The sequence below is a fragment of the Heterodontus francisci genome, chromosome 23 (assembly GCF_036365525.1).
Source record: "Heterodontus francisci isolate sHetFra1 chromosome 23, sHetFra1.hap1, whole genome shotgun sequence".
In the NCBI taxonomy this organism is placed as follows: Eukaryota; Metazoa; Chordata; class Chondrichthyes; order Heterodontiformes; family Heterodontidae; genus Heterodontus; species Heterodontus francisci.
Window position 1 is genome coordinate 15,390,387 of NC_090393.1, and position 20,507 is coordinate 15,410,893.

Consider the following 20,507-nt stretch of genomic DNA (forward strand, 5'->3'; position numbering starts at 1 on the left):
GCAGCAACGCACCAAGGCTTCTTCGACAGCACCTTCCAAACCCACAACCTCTACCACTTAGAAGGACAAGGGCAGCAAATGCATGTTCCCCTCCAAACCACAAACCATTCTGACTTGGAACTATATCTCCGTTCCTTCACTGTCACTGGGTTAAAATCCTGGAACTCCCTCCCTAACAGTACTGTGGGTGTACATACCCCACATGGACTGCAGCGCTTCAAGAAGGCAGCTCACCAGCACCTTCTCAAGGGCAATTAGGGATGGGAAATTAACTCTGGCCCAGCCAGCGATGCCCACATCCTGCTTGCTGATCTGGCTCCGGGTCCTTCCACAGCTCAATTTTAGAATTCTCATCCTTTTTTCAAATCCATGGCCCATGCCCCTCCCTATTTCTGTAATCACCTCCAGCCCTACAACCATTGAGATACCTGCACTCCTCCAATTCTGACCCCTTGCACATCCCCAATTTTAATCGCTTCGCCATTGGTGGCCATGCCTTCAACTGTCTAGGTCCTAGGCTCTGGAAGTCCCTCCCTTAACCTCTTCACCTCTCTCTCCTCCTTTAAGACACTTCTTAGAACCTACCTCTTTGACCAAGTTTTTGGTCACCTGTCCTAATATCTCCTTGTGTGGCTCAGGGTCAGATTTTATTTGATAAAACCCCTGTGACGTGCCTTGGGACATTTTACTACATCAAAGGTTCTATATAAATTCAACAACTTGTTTTTGTTTAGCACTTTTAATGTAATATAACGTCACGATGTGCTTTGCAGAAGCAATTATCAAACATAATTTGACACTGAGCCACATGAAGCAATATTAGCACTGGTAACCAAAAGCTTGGTCAAAGAATCATAGAATGGTCACAGGACAGAAGGAGGCCATTCGGCCCATCGTGTCTGTGCCAGCTCTCTGCAAGAGCAACACAGTTAGTCCGACTCCACTGCCCTTTCCCCATAGCCCTGTGAGAGAGAGGTAGGGAGATCGAGAGGTTTAGGGAGGGAATTCCAGTGCTTAGGGCCCAGGCACGACCACCAATGGTAGAACAAATAAAATTGGGGATGCTTAAGAGGCCAGAATTGGAGGAGCGCAGATATCTCAGAGGGCTGTGGGGCTGGAGGAGGTCGCAGAGATAGGGAAGGGTGAGGCCATGGAGGGATTTGAATAGAAGGATAAGGATTTTTAATTTGAGGTGTTGCCAAACCAGGAGCCAATGTAAGTGAACGAGTACAAGAGTGATGGTTGAGTGGGACTTGGTGCAAGTAAGGACATAGGCAGCAGGGTTTTGGATGAGCTTAAGTCTATGGAGCATGGAAAGTCAGAGGTTGCCTACAGCAAACACCCCCAAATCTCTGTTCCACCTAATTTTTTCCTTAAGAGAGATCTAACAACTTGAAAAACCAGAAGGAAATAAAAACAAATGCTGGAAATACTCAGCAGGTCAGGCAGCGCCTGTGGGGAGAGAAAGAGAATTAACGTTTCAGCTCAATAACCTTTCATTCGAACAAGAAAAAACAACCGGAGTAACTTTGTTGTGACACACTGCGGGGCGGAAGGGATGGTTTAGCCGGTGATGCACTGCGGGGCGGAAGGGCTGTTTTAGCCGGTGACACGCTGCGGGGCGGAAGGGATAGTTTAGCCGGTGACACACGGCGGGGCGGAAGGGATTGTTTCGTTGGTGACACGCTGCGGGGCGGAAGGGATGGTTTAACCGGTGATATATTGTGGGGCGGAAGTGATGGTTTCTCCAGGGACACACTGCGGGGCGGAAGTAGTCCGCAGCAAGCCGGAAGAGCGCGGGGTTCATCAGAAGGAGCTGTGCGGCGGGGTTGATGGTGAGACGGAAATGTGCAGAAGTTTTTTTTTAAAATCATCGTTTTATTTTAATTGGAGGGGTTGGGTTTGTTTCCTCCGGTTAGAGAGGGGTCGCGGTCCCGCCTTCTTCAAAATAAAATGAGTTTCAGTCCCATAGCAAAGAGTTTGTTTAGGAGTTTGAGCGCTGTTGGTGCAGGTGGGTCTGAGGGAGGATCGGGAAGGCCGCAGGGCCTGAGAGAGGGAGAGAGAGAGAGACAGATAGGAGAGAGAGAGGGTGACAGAGTGAGAGAGAGAGTAGTGTCAAAGTGACAACAGCTAGAGGGAAGGAAGGCTTCCAACTTCACTCATCATCACATTTCTTTTATATCATCTATTATTAAATAATTTGTTCCTATGGTAAGTCTTTAATATAAATCCAGTCCAGGCAATCTTCAAACATATTCTTAAATACAATCTCTCAACACTATATGTTTGAAACAGTATACGTCTATATGTATACGAACACATATCTACATCTATTTATATCTTAGGGTAGATAGAGAGAGAAACTAAATCTGCTGGTTGGGGAGTCTAGGACTAGGGAACCTAGTCTAAAAATTAGAGCCAGACCTTTCAGGAGTGAAATTAGGAAACACTTGAAACAAAATGCGATCCAAGTTTGGAACTCTTCTGCAAATGATAATCGATGGTCGATCATCATTTTAAATCTGAGATTGATAGATTTTTGTTAACCAAAATTATTAAGGGATATGAGGCAAAAGGCGGCATATGGAATTAGGGCACAGATCAGCCTTGAGCTCATAGAATGGCGGAACAGACTCGAGGGGCTGAATGGCCTTCTCCTGTTCCTATGTCTCTGTATTTCTTTATATATCTATGACCATCTATATTTTATTTTTATATATATATATATATATATAAACATATTTATCAATATATTGATTTTAGAAAGTGTAAGACTGATTTTCATTCCATTTAAACAAATGAAACTGCTTATTTTTTCAGAGTGTGATTATCAAAATAGATTCATGTAAATCCAAATAAGTAAAATTCTTGCACTTGTTCAAAGTCTGTCTTGTTATTGAAGTAGCTCAGTAGTGTTTTGGAATGAAGTGTTTTGAAATGACGTGAGCCTTGCTTAGATGAGTGAAACTTGACAGACAGATTTTACAAAACAAGAGTTTGATCGGATTTATGAGAGCTGATGTATGTCAAATGAAGTTCAGCACAGTTAGATATAAGTTGCTGTATATATTGCATGGAAAAATAGTTTGCATATGTATATGGGCTAGAACTTGCCAAGGAGAAAGTCAAAAGTATTAATTGATTAAGTTGTGCAAGTAATTAATAAAGCAAATAGGGAGGGGGAGGGGACTGGTTCCAGAATTCAGGCCTGCCAAATGTTACTCATTTATAAAATGTCTTGTGTATCTTTGTAAATGTCACACTTCCTTTCTCACATTCTCTGTCACACTTTGTTGATAACACACCTATTATGTAACAGTGACTCCACGTTACCAAGCCCAAGGGCTATTTATGGGGCTTGCTTTCAAAATGTGGCTTATTTTTGATGCATTTTGCCCAAAGCACAATTTTTTTTCAGGTTGGGTAAGTGCAACAAGGAATAAAAGTCAGCAGAGAGTTGGCTGTGCTGCAGCCAGGCTGTTGAACCTGCAGTTCCTGCTCGGTTCTGCCTTGCTGCTGAGTTCATGATCTCAGTTATAGTCGTGCAGCCTTGAGAGCAGGTTACTGAGCTGCAGTTATTGCCTGGCCTGCTGAAGTGGCCAGGAAGGAAGGAAGAAGGATAAGGTGGGAGTCGATGAGGAATTTGTGTTGTAGGTAAATGGGAAGCTTGTGTTCTGCTGAAGGATTCTCAGCAGCGTTCAATCCAATCCTTGAGGTGGGAATCCTCAGTGAAGGGTCAATGTTCATGGTGCAAGAAACCAGCCAAGTTAAGAAAGAAAGGATGTGACTTTGTGTAGCACCTTTCACATCCTCAGCATACCCCAAAATGTTTCTCAGCTAACAAATAACTTTTATAATCTGCGTTGTAATGCAGGCAAACTCAGCAGCCAGTTTGCACACAGCAAGATCCTATCGAAAGCATAAGTGATGATTTAATCTGCTCTCTTTTCTGGTTCTGTTGATTGAAGGAGGAATTTTGGCCACTAGGAGATTGGCTCAGCTCTTCAAATCTTGCTATCCAGGGCCGAACAGATTAGTATCCAGGACTGGGTATTGTGTTTGAAGAACTGGGTGATTAATATCTGGGAATAGGGATTTCATTGGATGGCTGCTGTTTAGGACTACTGGTTTGGTAGAGGTGTCAGAAAGGAAAGATCTTGCATTTATATAGCAGTATTCAGGATCTCAGGACGTCCTAAAGCGCTGTGTGCAGTTACTGTGAAGGTGCCATTACAATAGGAAGTGTTCAGTTTGTGAACGCTTGCTGCTTCCTGAAGCCGCCCTGTTTGCTATTGTGCTGTGAATTCCGGATATAACAGTTTCTAAAACAAAACCTTCACCGCCCACATCCTCCTGTAAAGCCAGATTGCCCCTTGTACAGTGGGGCTCACACAGAGTCTGGAGGAGAGCTAAATATTTAAAACTTGCTGCACCATGTAATAGGGGCAAAGAGCAGACCATGTTTTCAAGCAGCAGGGATTTGCCGGTGGGCTCGGTCGGCCCCTTTATTCCGTTCACCTAATTGTAGACCCTGTATCTAATCAGCTCATTTGGATTTGGTGCAATTTAGAAGTTAGGAGTTTGGCAAGTTTGGTTTGCAAGATGGTGATGGTCTTGATGTGGGATAATGTGTCATTACCGGAATCCCTCACTTTTTAAAGGGGATGTGGATGGTGTTTTTGAACAGGTTTTGTTGGATTGGCGCATCAGTATTTAGAGTTGGGCAGAAATCTGAACAGAAATGCTGTTGATGACAGATGCGTTCAGATGATCGGCCGAACTAGACTTCCTCATCACTGATCAATTGGAAAAGGTTACAATTAGCAGTTGAGAGTAATTCATCTTACTGAGTCAGTCCACCATTTCCATTGCCCTTCCATACAGGAGAAACAAACACAGCCATCCACATCAACAAGCAAGTGAGGGCAAGGGTGAGTATCACATCAAATGCCCCTAGGCACGTTGTGTTTACCCCCAGGTAACACCAAAGATTTCTCAGGTTGGTCCGACTAATGATGGTTGTTGTTCGCCCTCATTGAATCCCAAAAGTACATCCTCCATTTGCAGACAGCATATCAGATCACAAGAGCCGGCTGTATGGTGTTGGACTGTGTTGAGTTAGTGTGCTTTGTGCTAGACCTCCGTGTTCCTCCACCTCTGACCTCTTGTCCATACTCCTCCTTCCTTCCTTCACCCCATCATTGACAGCCGTGCCTTCAGCTGTCTAGGCTCTAAGTTCTGGAATTCGCTCCTAAACTGCTCTTTCCTCCTTTACGACATTGCATTAAACCTATCTCTGTGATAAAGCTTTTGGTCACCTGTCCTGATACCTTCCAGCGCCCGGTGTCATTTTTGTGCCTGATTGCGCTCCTGTGAAGCACCTTGGGGCATTTTTACTGCAGTAACCAGGGACTCTGTAAATACGAATTCCTATTGAAGATCCTGTTTACAGTACTTTTCAAATCACTGTTCTGACCTGTGTCCTCATGCTCCCAGTTACCTTGTATGGAAATATTCCTTTTGTGGTAAACTTAGTGAAGAGAGGGTTGTGTGAGTGCAGGGGTCCTGTTTCGGCTGTGCCTCAGTAGCACACTCGCCTCTGAATGAGAAGGTTGTGGGTTCAAGTCCCACTCTATAGAGACTTAAGCACAAAAATCCAGGCTGCTGCTCCAGTGCAGTACTAAGGGAGTGCTGCACTGTTGGCAGGGCTGTTTTTCAGATGAGGCATTAAACCCAAGCTCTGTCTACTCTCTCAGTTGGACATAAAAGACCATGGCATTATTTGGAAGAAGAGCAGGGGAGTTATGATTAGTGCCACAAAAACAAGAAATGCTGGATTCACTCAGCAGGTCTGGCAGCATCTGTGGAAAGAGAAGCAGAGTTAACGTTTCGGGTCAGTGACCCTTCTTCGGAGTTATGATTAGTGTCCTGCTCAATATTTAACCCTCAACCAACATCACTAAAACAGATTATCTGGTCATTATCACATTACTGTTTGTGGGATCTTGCTGTGTGCAAATTGGCTGCTGTATTTTCTACATTACAACAGTGGCTACGCTTCAAAAGTACTTAATTGGCTGTAAATCGTTTTGGGAGGTCCTGAGGTTGTGAAAGGTGCTATAGCAATGTAAGTCTTTCCTTTTTTTCTAACCAAGCAATGCTGTGTCCACACAGGAAGAGAGAATGTCGGGAGAAAGTGCGGTGAGTCCGGTGCCCGCAGCTTCGACCCGCACCACCTCCTTTAAAGGGGCGAGCCCGAGCTCCAAATACGTCAAGCTGAATGTGGGAGGCGCTCTGTACTACACAACCATGCAGACCCTGACCAAACAGGACACCATGCTGAAGGCCATGTTCAGTGGCAGGATGGAGGTGCTGACAGACAGCGAAGGTAAATTCAGCTCTCTGTTTAACCGCCGCACGACCCTACCCACCAACAGAGTTAAAACAACACTTGCTTGTCCTTATTAGCATCCAGGCTCAGGGAAGGACTGAACTGGCTGGGCCTCTCTGCTCAAGAAGAGAGAAGACTGAGGGGTGATGATCTTTAAGATTATGAAAGGGTTTGACAGGGAGACATAGAAAAGATGTTTCCACTTCTGGGGAAGAGCAGAACTGGGGGCCATAAATATGAGATAGTCACTAATAAATCCAATCGGGCACCCAGGAGAGACTTCTTTACCCAGAGAGTGGTTTGAATGTGGAACTCGCTACCACGGGGAGCCGTTCAGGTGAATAACATGGTTACCTTTTATGGAGAGGCTAGATAAGCACATGTGGGAAAAAGGAATAGAGGGATATATTGATAGGGTTGGGTGAAGGGTGAGAGGAGCTTCATGTGCAAAATAAACAGAGGCATGGAGCTGTTTGGCCAAATGGCCTGTTTCTCTGCTGTTAAATTCAATGTGGAAATAGCCCATTGAATCTATGATGGAATTCAGCGCAGGGATGTGGAGGCGTTTTTGTTTTGGTGGCAGAAACTGGAACATAACCGGGGAAAGCCATTCGGAGCCTCGAGCCCATTCCACCATGTAATTAGATTATGTCTAATCTGGGACCTGGACGAGGCAGTCAGCAGGTATTGTCACCCGGCTGTGATCCTATTGGATGTCGCACTGCTGACAGAAGCATATGTCTGTGCCCGTTTTTAAATGCAAACAGCCCATAGCCCAGCTTAGCTGATGTAGAGCAGATGTAGAACTTTCTCACGGGTGAAATGTCGTCAAGGCAGCATTCCAAATTTAAAAAAAAAAAAATTGGCATCGCTAAACCCTTAACTTCAACAATAAATTCCCCAAATAGATTTCCCCTGTGCCGCTGCCAAAAATTGGGACGTACAATGTCCCATAAGGTGTTCCATTTCTTGTTAGATGTTTGCACTAAGTTAACGGACTGAGTGAGCTTGTCTCATGCATTATTCAAACCTGCTTATCATTTCTTAATGCAAAATGGCAGCATGAGGGGCGGGGGGGTGGGGGGTGGTGGTGGGGAAAGGAGGGAGGGCGAGAGAGGAGGAAGAGAAAAGGTGTGAAAGTGAAAGAAAGTGAGAGGGGGGTCTGGACCAGTGGCCAGGAGCTGCTTCCCTCTTGTGTTGGTTTTTCACTTCTCGTTAGTGATTTGGAATGGAGATCTTGCCTTATTTGTGCAGGGTATTTTAAGCCTCCCATTGCTTTTCTGTAATAAATTCCTTGGATTCCAGCCCTACACGATTTACATAAGCTACTTGGCCTGTTTTCCATGTGGCTGTGACTGAGAATACTAAATCCTGAGATCTGCATGCTTTGAATATTCGATTGAGAAAATAACGTCACCCCTTCAAAAAGTGGTGCAAGGCACTGAATAGGTCAGTTATCCAGTAAAGGTAGATTGGAGCTGCGTGCCAGTGTGCTTTAAGGCAGTCTTAGAATTATGGGTCGTTAATATTATAAACTGTCAGCCATGGCTCAGTGGTTCGTAGTTGGGGAGGCGGTGGCGCAGTGGTATTGTCACTGGACTAGTAATCCAGAGGCCCAGGCTATTGCCCTGGGGACACAGGTTCAAATCCCACCACGACAGCCGGTGGAATTTAAATTCAATTAATTTTTTTTTTAAAATCTGGAATTGAAAGCTTGTCTCAGTAATGGTGCCATCAAACTCTCATCGATTGTCGTTAAAAACCCATTTGGTTCACTAATGTCCTTTAGGGAAGGAAATCTGCCGTCCTTTCCTGGTCTGGCCTACATGTGACTCCAGACCCACAGTAATGTGGTTGACTCTTAACTGCCCTCTGAAATGGCCTAGCAAGCCACTCAATTCAAGAGCAATTAGGGATAGGCAACAAATGCTGATCTTGCCAGCAGAGCCAACATCCTATAAAAAGAATGAGAAAACTCTCATCTCTGTGACAGGAGGTTGTGGGTTCAAATCCCACTCCAGAGACTTGAGCATTAAAATCTAGGCTGCTGCTCCAGTGCAGTACCACAGGAGTGCTGGACTCCAGGAGGTGCCGTCTTTTGGATGAGATGTTAAACTGAGATCCCATTTGCCCCCCTCAGGTGGGGCCCATTGTCCCATGACACAATTTCGAAGAGAGCAAGGGAGTTCTGTCCGGCGTCCTGCCCAATATTTATCCCTCAATCATCGTCACAAAAAACAGATTATCTGGTCAAAAGCAAAATACTGCAGATGCTGGAAATCTGAAATAAAAACAGAAAGTGCTGGAAATACTCAGCAGGTCAGGCAGCATCTGTGGAGAGAGAAACAGTTAACGGTTCAGCTTACTAAACTTTCAGCAGAATTACTTGGTCATTATCACATTGCTGTTTATGGGAGTTTGCTGTGTGCAAATTGGCTGCTGCATTTCCTATATTACAACAGTGACTACACTTCAAAAGTATTTCATTACCTGTGAATGTTGATATATAAATGCAAGTCTTTTAAGTCTTCAATAAAATGGGTCTGTGGGTTAAGGGGTCTGACCTTAATAAATTTGGGAAGCTTGCTCCTCACATTTACATTCTACTGAGCAACTGGATTTTCCAATCAATAGCCAGTGCCTGATCAAACACTGAAACTGAGCTTGTGCTGCTGGCTCCCAACTCCCACAGTCGACGGTACCTGAAAGCCAAATGATATTGGATCATCTTTTCTTCAAAGTGTAGCTGGCCATACCATCTGCCGTAACATCGTGAACCTGAAGCGCTAGCCCCATCTTCCTTTCTCCGTAAACACTGCCTGACCTGCCGGATGTTTCCACCATTTTCTGATTTTGTTCTAACCGCGCTGTCCCGACACATGCCACTGGATTAGTGGATGGAGTCTTCCGGCCACTGCGTTGCCGTTCCTGCTGTTACCGTCACCATGAGTGATTCCAAACTGTGGCATCATTCAGCAGCAAGTACTGATGTCGTGCTGCCAGTACTTTACCCATGCAAAGGATGGCCATGCTGGTTTAACCGGTGTCCAGGCGTGAAGTAGAGAGACCCACAGCAACAGCCGGTTTTACCAGAAGGGCTGCGCAGTCTACAACTAAATGGTGCAAGGGAAAAATGCACCAAGATTTACCTCCCTAGACCTAGGGTTGCAGGGTAAAAGAAGCTTAAAAGAGCACAGACTTAGCTTTCTGCAGATGGGAGCAGTGGAAAGCAGCCAGTTTAATATTGCTGAGTGATACTTGTGGGAAATGCCTGAATTTTAAATCTATGGTGAAGATAGTGATGGAAAAATAATTGTGTGATTTTGAAGAATGTTGGAAGTTTCTTTGGATAGAAAAATTCTGACAAAAGAACTGTAGAATTCAGTAGATGTAAGATCAGCAAAAAGCCCAAGGGTGTGTAATCTGTGGGTCTTGGTCAGGTGGGAAGTTTAATATTCACCTGGTTTGGGGGGTGGGGGTGGGTTTCCTGGATTTGTCAGTTTAGAAATAGTACAGTGGGGAAAGCAACAAGAGGAAATGGCACTGTAGTGAGACAGTGTATCATGGAGCAGCACTACGTTTGTTGTGACTACTCCACGGCCAGTAAAATGTGAAACATTGCTTGCCATTGACAGCCTTCGTATAGTTCTTAAAAGCCTTTCCCTGCTCTGTTGCTGCAAGACCCCACAGTACACATAACAAATTTCTGCATTGTCCAAATATGTTTTTAAATCAATCTAGCCCAGCTTTAGCTTTAATGAACATTTGTCCTCTCATCTCCATGAGTTTCTAGGGTCAGTGACGAAAAAATTCCTCTTGTTCTGATCTTCCTGACTCTAAGCTATTGTTGAATTGTGCTGGTGTAATCCTCCTACCCAGTTCCCAGCTAAAGTGAACAGCTGCAGACTTTTAAGGTTTTATTTTTGCTTGCTTGTCATCTTCCTGTTTTTCATGAGTGCAACATAAAACTGATTTCACATTATTTCTGTTCAGTGCTTGACTTCCCAAATTGCAGTGGCTCGACATTCCTCCTGGGGGCAGTACTGAGTACAGTCAAATCTAATGGAGCAATTGCACCACCAGGAGGAACATAGGTGGTAATTCAGCTGTTTGCAAAATATGGTTTTTTGAGGGGGAAAAAAAGAGACAGCTAAGATGGCACTCCATGTTGGAGCTGAGCTATGCAAATTTACACCCAGTTTTTCCCCCCATACACAGACCTCGACATCAGTCATGCTGCTAAGTGCAAACCAGTGCTACCCCAGTCAGGGCTGGATCATGCTCAGCTGGAAGGCAGGTGTTGTGGCGGGGAGGGAAGAGGGCAATTCTGTAATTGTGAATTGCTAAGGGGGAAAACTCTGCAATTGTCTATCGTTGGGAGGGGAAGGGGGAACTCGGCAAGTAGATACACTGTTTGGGAGAGGTGGGTGCAGAACTGGGCAACCGTATAGGTTGCTTTTTTCGAGGGCCCAATGCAGGCAACTCAAATGGTATTCTGATGGTCATGATGGCTGGCACTTATTTAAAGGTTGTGTGGGCAATGTCATGCCATACCATAGAGCTCATGCAGCAATACTGCTGAAGCAGGAATTAACACAAATCTCTGCCCAGAAAGGTGTATGTGACCTTTTGAAGGAGCCCGAAGTTACCAGGAGCATAGAGATGGGTATAATCTACCCTGTTTTCCTGGATCCTCTTGCTGTTTTGAGGCATCTCCACCAGAGGCAGGCCCAAGAGGCAGCTGTGGCCCAGGAGGAAGCGCCCAGATGCAAGCAGCAGCAGCAGCCACCAAGGCACAGAGTAGCCCAGATACGCCAGCGAGTCTTTAGACTCGGATGGCATATTTCCAGATGTCTGAGCGCCCGTGTCAGAGATGACTGCGGATGACCGGAGAGGCAGTCACTCACCTCTGCGCACTGCTGAATGATGACCTGTAACCAGTGGGCTTTGGTGGCCACCCTATGCATATGGGCCTCAAAATAACTGTGGCCCTAAACTTCTATGTCTCTGGATCATTTCGGGGATTCACCGGTGACATGTATGGGGTCCCTCAATCCGCAGTGCACTGCTGCATCAAGGAGGTGACCAGTGCTCTGTTCAGGGGGGCTGGCGACCGTGTTCATTACAGGACAGGCCCTGAGAGTCAGGCCGAGAAGGCCATTGGATTTGGGGCCATTGCGGGATTCCCCACAGGTGCAAGGTGTCATCGACTGCATGCATGTGGCCATCAAGACTCCCACAGACCAACCGGCCGCCTTCATAAGCAGAAAAGGGTTTCATTCCATCAACGTCCAACTATTGTGCAACCACAGAAAGCACTTCCTGCAATTGTGTGCCCGCTTCCTGAGCAGCTGCCATGACACATACATACTGCACCAGTCCCAGGTGCTGCTGCTTTTCACTCCCCCCAACTCACCTTCAGGGGTGGATTCTTGGGGATAAGGGCTACCTCTTGATGACATGGTTTCTGACGCCAGTGAGGAAGCCCAGCAATGATGCTGAAGAGCGCTACGACGCCTGTCACGGCTCTACCCGAGCGACCATCGAGCAGGCCACCAGTATGCTGCAGATGCGCTTCCGCTGCCTGGAGAGATCTGGTGAAGCCCTACAGTACACACCAGACAGAGTTGGGCGCATCGTTGTAGTCTGCTGCATTCTGCACAACATCGCAGTACAGAGAGGAGAGGCCTTGCAAGGTTTAGAAGTCCGGGAGCAGGACACATTCTCCAACAATGAGGACACTCAAGAACAAGCACGCATGGGAAATCAGAGAGCAGTGATGGAGTGTTGACAAGGCGAGCAGCGAACAAGGGAGGCAATACAGATACAGATAAAGATACAGATACAATATAGATACAGATAACTGGGCGTTTCCAGAATCCCTCAACTTCAACAAATATTTTTCAAAGCACAACTCACCATCATGCATGTCATCTGAACTACTCTGCCTCCGTAACATCTGTCTCTCCAGCATGACTGGCAGCAGCAGACTGAGCCATTGCCCACGTGACATCATTCATGCAGTGACACCTCATGCCTATTGGCATGGCCTTGATGTCAGTGGTCACATTGGCAGTACTGTAAAGCTTCTGATGTAATTGAAAGACATAATCACTCCATGGTGGAATGATTTTTCTGATAAAGGCAGCTGATTGTCAGGACAACACATTTAATTAAAGTGCACATAACATATCTGTTTCACCCGTGAGTACCCATATGTGTCGAGGTGTATTTTTAATACATTTGTGGATGCTCCTTCGCTGGCAGCTGGACTGGAGGCTGCTGATCAGGATGTCCTTGTCCTGGGATGACTTTTGGCAATTGTCCTCTGGGTGCAGGACTGTCCTCAGGCTTCGCGGCTGCTGGAACTGGACTCACCAGTGGAGGGGCTGAGGAACCAGCGTTCACACTCGAATCGACTTGAGGGGAGACCCTAGATGTGGGGCGCAGCCTTTCTTCCTCCTTCTCCTTCTCGAGGCATGTTGGAACCTCACTGCTGTCTGGAGAAGGACCAGGAGCAGGAACACTCTCCATGCTCCTGGTCCTTCTCTCTTCCTGCCACTGCTGAGTTGAAGTCATGGCCAAGGTGAGGGTTTGCATGTCCTGGCACATCTGTGGGATGTGGTTGTCCACGGGGGTCGCCAGCCTCTCCATGGATGAAGCCATGTGCTCGCTTTCCTGGGACATGGCACCAGTCATGGCATGGATGGACGACTCTATCATCCACTCACGGCTACAGACGGCCTCTGGCATCTCCGCCAGATGTTGCCTTGTCTCTCCCTGCAACTCCAGCATGCTCTGTGCTATCAACACCAGAGGCTTGTCATCATCCTGGGGCTCAGCATGGGCCTGGACATCCACTGTCCTCCGACTATCAGAGGCCTCAGCTGTCTCCACCTCAGTCAGATCCTCGGGCGCATGTGTTGTGCTCTCACCAGCTTGTGACCTCGATTCCAATGCTAATCCACACCCACCGAGGCGAGAGTATCTGCGCAAGTGGAAGGTGCCAGGAGTGTCATGGGACAGAGCATCCTCTAAGTGTAGCTCTTCCTCAGAGGTTGTCGTCAATCCCTCGGTCTCTGCCAGCATTTACGAACGCCGCCCTGTAAGACACGATGTGAAGAACAGACATTTAGGTTTTACGGTACACGTTTCGCAATGATACAATATCATCTGCTTATGAGATGTAATTTTGACTCATGCTGTGTTTCCAATAATAACTCTGAGTTATTGGCTCCCAGCTAACGCCCAACGCCGCCTCTTTGACCTGCGATAGAGGCCACAGGTCGGACACCCACCACCAGCCCTGGACACCTCCCTACTGTTGTGGGCCCTCTTCTCCTGAAAGAGAAAGGATGCAGTCACTGTTCAGTTCCGAACGTCGGTATAGCAGACCCTCATGGGTCTAAAGTGGGCTGCAAGAGAAACGAGGGGGCTGGTCTCATTTATGCAGTCAGTATTCTGCTATCATTATGCTAAGAACTTCCTATCATTAGAATGGCTGTCTCAAACATGCACCTTTACACTTGTGGGCAAGCAAATTGCACCAAGCTATTTGGAACCATGCAGCTTACCTTGGCTGAGCGTAGGAGGTCATTGACCCTCATCCTGCACTGGATCCAGTTACGACGGGTGACCCCACGGTTGCTAACCTCCTCTGCGATCTCTGTCCAGGTTTGCTTGGTCAGGAGGGAGGACCTCCAGCCTTTCCCTTGCAGCCTGAAGGAGGATCAGCACGGAGACATCACATAAACGTGGGGCCATAGTGCATTCTCTGCACTATGCCTAGGGGATCTGCTTACTGAGCTTGCAATTGAGACTAATGTACAGACCTTTTCGATGACTGAGCTGCCATACAAGTCAAGGAGAGAGTGAATGCAGTGCCGGCAACTTGTTAAAGATGGCACCAGCACCTGATCTGACATCAGGTGACGTCATTCACGGGGTCGTCAATACTGCCCCTGCCACGTGATTGGGGGCGACAGGCGCCATCATTATGGTAAGTGGCCACCTGCCACGTTATCGCGGCGGCGAGGGTCACGTGCAGGACGACCAACATTTTGCTCGGCGCAACTACAAAATCCAGTTTATTGAGTTAACTGTGGCTCATGTCGCACAGTCCCCTAATGACACTTTTGAGAGTCTTTTGAGAGTGACATTAGGAACAGGCTGCAGCTCTTCTGCAGGAAGAAAGCACACGGTACTGACAAAAAGGTAATGCAAGCTAAGATGAAAAGGTTTGCAGCTGAGTTGAGCATACTTAGCTCTACAGGTAACCTGTCCAAATAACTACAATGAAAGCTCAATGAACTGGCTCTTTTGTGAAAACATTTCAGTCTATTTAAAGGTCTGAAAAGTAACTGCTTAAAAGCTAATCATCTGGGACTTGTTCATTTAGAAAGAACCCAAGCCAACAGGACCAGGCCAAAACATTAACCTTTCTCTAATACAAAAGCAAATTACTATAAATGCTGGAAATCTGAAATAAAACAGAAAATGCTGGAAATATTCTGCAGGTCTGGCGTAATCTGTGGAGAGAGAAGCAGAGTTAATGCTTCAGGTCTTTGACCTTTCGTCAGCTGCTGGCTTTGATGCTAGGCCACGGACCTGAAATGTTAACTCCGTTTCTGCATAGACCCTGCCAGACCTGCTGAGCATTTCCAGCACTTGCTTTTAGATCCTTGTTGGTCTGATGCGCAGTCGCAGCCTCCTCTGCTTTGTTGCAGCACAGGCCAATTTCCTTTTGATCAGCAAGTGGGCTGCTGTGTTTGGCACATTACACTGACAGAGGGCTGGGAGTTGGTTCTATCTGTTTTCACAAGGAATTAATATGCAGAATTCTTCCAGTCACACTTCTCTTTCCCTCACACACACAAGAGACTGCAAAATGATTTTAAGTGCGTCTACGTGATGTGGTGGTGACAGGGGAATAGTGTGGGGGGTGGGGGGCATTGGTGGTGCACGGTAAAGAGAATGTCAAAGATTGAAGTTGCAGCTGGGATAGGAACCTAAACATCTCCCATTTTTCAGGCTGGATCCTAATTGACCGCTGCGGAAAGCACTTTGGTGCAGTTCTGAACTACCTGCGTGATGGCGCTGTACCCCTCCCGGAGACTAACCGTGAAATTGAGGAACTGCTGGCTGAGGCCAAGTACTACTTAGTGCAGGGGCTGGTGGAGGAGTGCCAAGCTGCCCTTCAGGTAAATCACAGTCACAATCTTCTCCCAGCATTACAGCATTCGAAGCAGCAATCCCTCAAAGCATCATACACTTACTGCCTGGGACTGCGATAGTCACAAGTTAGGTTCAGGTGAAGGATGTTCTGCTTATTTGATCTCCTAAATACCAGACCTACATTCTTCCCATTATAACAGCTAGTTTCTTAAATTGTTCCAGTGTTGTTGCTTCAATTATGAGGGGTTTTGATAAAGTGAGGAGAAACTGTTTCCACTAGCAGGAGGATCAGTAACCAGAGGACACAGATTTTAAATAATTGGCAAAAAAAAACAGAGGGAAGATGAGGCAAACTTTTTTACGCAGTGAGTTGTTGTGATCTGGAATGCACTGCCTGAAAGGGCGGTGGAAGCAGATTCAATAGTAACTTTCAAAAGGGGATTGGATAAATACTAGAAAAGGAAAAATTTGCAGGGCTGTGGGGAAAGAGCAGGGGGAATGAGGCTAATTGGATAGCTCTTTCAAAGAACTGACACAGACACAATGGGGCAAATGAACAACTTTCTGTTCTGTATGATTCTCTGATTCTAATCACTGTTTCTGGCATTCTTGTCCAGCTGTTAGTCACATTTTGTGTAAGGAAATACTTACTGATTTCTGCACTAAACTTGTACCTCATAATCCTGCCTGTGCACTCTTGTCCTCCTGCTCGGACGTATCGGAACATGTTCTTCTGATTTTCTTTCTCGATCCCTTCATTTGCTTTATACACCCTATCTGAGTCAGAATAGCCCTAGCTTATCAACTTGTAGCCCACGTTTTCTCTGATGCTGGAGAGCTATCTTGTTGAACTGCTCTGCAGTGCTTTCAATTCTTGGATATCCCATAATGTCGCAGTGACCAGAACTGTACTTGGTACCCTTATTGTACAATGCAGTATACGTTTGATAAAGTCTTGCAAGAAATCCTGCTACGGAAGTTTATGGCAGTGGGTATCCTAGCTAAAACTCAGATGGATAAAGAATTGGCTAAAAGCGAGGAAGCAGTGGATATCAGTTGGCTGAGGTGATATACTGAATGGAGTACCCCAGGAATTGGTGCTGGGGCTGTTACAGTTTTTAATTTTCATAAGGAGCTTAGAATCAGAAATTTAAAGGAAATTGTTTACATTAGTAAATCATACGCAATAAGTTGGGTTGACAACAAAATTTGCAAGTTTATAGCAGATGGAAATTAATACAATGCAAGGCATAGAAACCTAGGAAAAGGAATAGGCCATTGAGCCCCTCAAGTCTGTTCTGCCATTTCATCAGGTCATGGCTGGTCTGTACTTCATCTCTATTTACCCATCTTTGACCTACATCCATTGATATCCTAACAAAAATCTATCAATCTCCATCATGAAAATTTCACTTGACCCCCCCCCCCCACCAACCTTCAAAACCCTTTTTAAAGAAGAGAGTTCCAGATTTCCACTACCATTTATTTATAGAAGTGCTTCCTGATTTCACTCTTGAATGGTCCAGCTTTAATTTGAAGGTTTGTCATGTTCTGGATTTCTTCGAGAAGAAATAGATTTTCCTATCGAATCCCTTTATCATTTAAAAGATCAAAATGAGATCATCCCCCCACCACCAGCTAAATTCATGGGAATACAAGCCAAGTTTATGCAACTTGTCCTCCTAATTTAACCCTGTAAGCCTCAATATCATTCTGGTGAATTTGAGTTGTACTCTAGAGAAAGAAGTGGAGGAGCATACTTAGTGATGTTTAGATATCTAGAGGAGAAGCTGTAACAGAGCTGGGAATGATAGTAAACCCTATATTTAATGTACCCAGACATTGCAGGCAGGCAATCAACAAAAAGTTACATTTATGCAGCACTTTTAAATTAAAGAAACATCCTAAGGCATTTCACAAATAGGCATAAGGAAAACGGATGCCAAGCCACATAGCAAGAGATTAGGAGGGATAACCAGAATCTTGGCTGGAAGAGATGGGTTTTGAGAAAATCTTTAACAATGAAGAGGGCAGTAGAAAGGTTTAGGGAAGGAATTGTAGAGAATAGAACCATGATTGCTGAGCGGTGGGGGGAGCTGCGTGCTGGAGTCAGAGGAATGGAGCATTTGGGAGAGGGTGTAGCACTGGAGGAGATTGTAAAGATAGCATGGGCAAGATCACAGAGGGATTTATAGATGTAGATTTTAATGAGTTAGGGATGGAAGGCCAGTGTAGGTTGGGAATGATGAGGGTGCTGGATGAGTCGAAGTCAGACAGGACACATATCAAAGTTTTGGTGTTCCGAAGAAGGGTCACTGACCCGAAATGTTAACTCTGCTTCTCTTTCCACAGATGCTGCCAGACCTGCTGAGTGGTTCCAGCATTTCTTGTTTTTATATCAAAGTTTTGGGCAGTTCAGATTTTATGAAAGACAGAGGATGAGGACAGCAAATGGAAATGTCAAGTAATGGATTTCAGCAGCGGAGGGGTTAATGTAGAGGCAAAGATGGGCAGTGTTGTGGTGGGTAGGATTTGGGGTTACAGTGCAGTTCAGGGTTGAACAGAACTCCAAGGCTGCAATTGGTCCTGATTTGTTTGACTCGGTGTCCGGAGACAGGAATGGAGTGGAGCTTGTGGCGTGGCTAACCACAGTGCAAAAGGTGCTGCTGTAGATTACGGATGTTAGTGGGGCAAGTGGGTAAATACTACAGAACAGTCTGAGATCTTCATTCTGAATCTGTATAGCGCTCTGTTCAGTTTGCAACATGGGTACTGCGTTCCATGCTGCTCACTGAATTACACAGGCAATGTGTGTGCCCTGAAAATGATGCAGTCAAGGACGACAAGACTGATCTCTGTGATCAGAGGACTGAGGTTATGAGGAAAGGTTAGACCTGCTTCATCGTTTTAACCTTGAAAGGAGGTAAGTCAGAGGGGCCCTTACAGAGGTATATAAAATATGAAGCAGAATGGGAAAGGTTAATCCAGAGCACTATTTCAAGATGAATCACAACTCCAGGTCAGGAACACTTGGGTATAGACTAACAAAAGACAAATTCAGCAATGATGTCAGGAAGCATTTTATCTCAGTGATTTAACTGAGGAAGGTTAGTGGCAGTGAAAGCTGCAGCATCATTCAATGTGCAGTTAGATGCTGTGAATGGAAGAACCACACGTTTCTATAGAAAGATGAGATAAGTAGATGGAGTGGCCTCCATCATCTGTGCTTAGCTTTGATCAGAACATAAAAAAGCATCAAGCACAAATATGTAGACCTGTTTTGAATTTTTTTTTGATGTGGCTTTATAACTGCTCTTTGAAATTATGGCCTATAAAATGAGCTGTGCTTTCCCTACAGTTTTGTTTTTAATCTTTGAAAAAGTTTTCAGGTTTGAAATGTTCTGAGGTACTTGTGTTTGTTTTGCAGCAGAAAGAAACCTATGAGCCTTTCTGTAAAGTTCCTGTGATCACATCCAACAAGGAGGAACAACGATTGATTGCAACTTCTAATAAGGTTAGAGCAATCTGGATGTGTACCAAGAGGGGAGGCACACACTGACGATCACTGACCTCTGTGACATATCACTTTTTTTTCACACCAATGTGTTCTTTTCTTTGATTGTTCAAGATTAGACATGTAAGTCCCATCTTTTTCTCTATCCAATGTTGGTATTAAGTCACGCCCAGGTGGTGATATAGCAAAGTAGAACTCCATGTGGACTGAACCACCAGTGTGCTGGAGCCAAGCTTACAGGAGTGTCCTTCAGTGCCATGTGAAATGCTTCCATTTCCCACCCTGAACCTATGGATGGCACTGCCAATTTGTGCCAATCTGTGGACTGTTCTGCAGTATTTACCCACTTCCTCTAGGAATCAGGTTCAGACTGCCCAGATTTATTTCACATTTGTTCCTTACTGCCACCAGAGAGATTTTTTTTTTGACCTAATCGGTGTGAAGTAGGTCTAAGGGTTTCCAACCTTTCATGCAAGGGAGCACTTTATAATTTTTGTCCTACATAGGGGGCCGGTGCGCAAATTTCAGAAAGATAAAGGCATTAGAAATTTGTCTTGCTATTAATCAAAACGACAAAAAAATGTACATTTTTGTGAACAAGCTTTAAATGAGAAGACTAATTTATTAACTTACTTTCTCATCACTATGTTGATTTAGTGAGATATCTAGCACTGTTTTTGCTGCACAAGTAGTCAGTGTTTGCCCACACACTTGTAGCGATGCGGAGTATTCCGGATAGATGTTCATCTGTCAGAAGTGATCTTGATCTTGTTTTGACGCTTTTCATTCTTGAAAAAAAGCTGTTCACTGCAATATGTGCTGCCAAATAGTGCAATAAGTCAAAGGGCAGATTTTGATAAGACACTGAGAACATATTGACTATAAAATGTCAGAAGGTCATGCTCTCTGAAAGCTCTCTTCATGTCACTATCATTTTGAATCTCAATTAGTTCAGCCCCTGTGGTTGGTGGTTACGTATGATAAATTTGACAATATACCTGAGCACCAAACTAAAGGGAAGATAAGGGCTCGTAATTATCTACCAGAACAAACTGACTTCCAAGTGGTTATAAAGCTACCAACTAGTCGATGCTTTCTCTGACCGACACGTCCCCCAGCACGCAACCAAAGCCTTGGCTGATCTGGGTAAAAGAAATAGGGCCCCCCACTCTGAATCACACATCACCTCCCTCCACCAGCACCACCACCTGCCCTGTTCCCATTGGTCAGCGCCCCTGATTGACAGCACCAGTGTTCCCAGTGAATCCCGCCTTCCCCACGCCCCCTAGTGACTGCTCAGGTACCGTCTACACTGCACCAACTCTCAGCTCACTTACTGATCATAACTGGGGGACACAAATGGAACAAAATCAATCTCACCCTTTTCTGTTCACAAGTTATGAAGGATTGGCGGGCTGGATACTGGCC

At 45.5% G+C, this 20,507-nt stretch overlaps 1 protein-coding gene across 2 annotated transcripts in view; it reads left to right on the forward strand.

Moving 5' to 3' along the window:
* The first annotated feature begins 1,765 nt into the window (after positions 1-1,765).
* kctd10 (potassium channel tetramerization domain containing 10) overlaps positions 1,766-20,507 on the forward strand; it is a 32,175-nt gene continuing 13,433 nt past the window's right edge. The window contains exons 1-4 of one of the 2 annotated variants that reach the window (XM_068054724.1): positions 1,766-1,835; positions 6,175-6,388; positions 15,422-15,591; positions 18,993-19,079. In XM_068054724.1, the coding sequence (XP_067910825.1) occupies positions 1,833-1,835; positions 6,175-6,388; positions 15,422-15,591; positions 18,993-19,079 (474 nt within the window). In that variant the 5' untranslated portion in view covers positions 1,766-1,832. The remainder of the gene's footprint in view (positions 1,836-6,174; positions 6,389-15,421; positions 15,592-18,992; positions 19,080-20,507) is intronic. The other variant, XM_068054725.1, reaches the window with a different exon arrangement.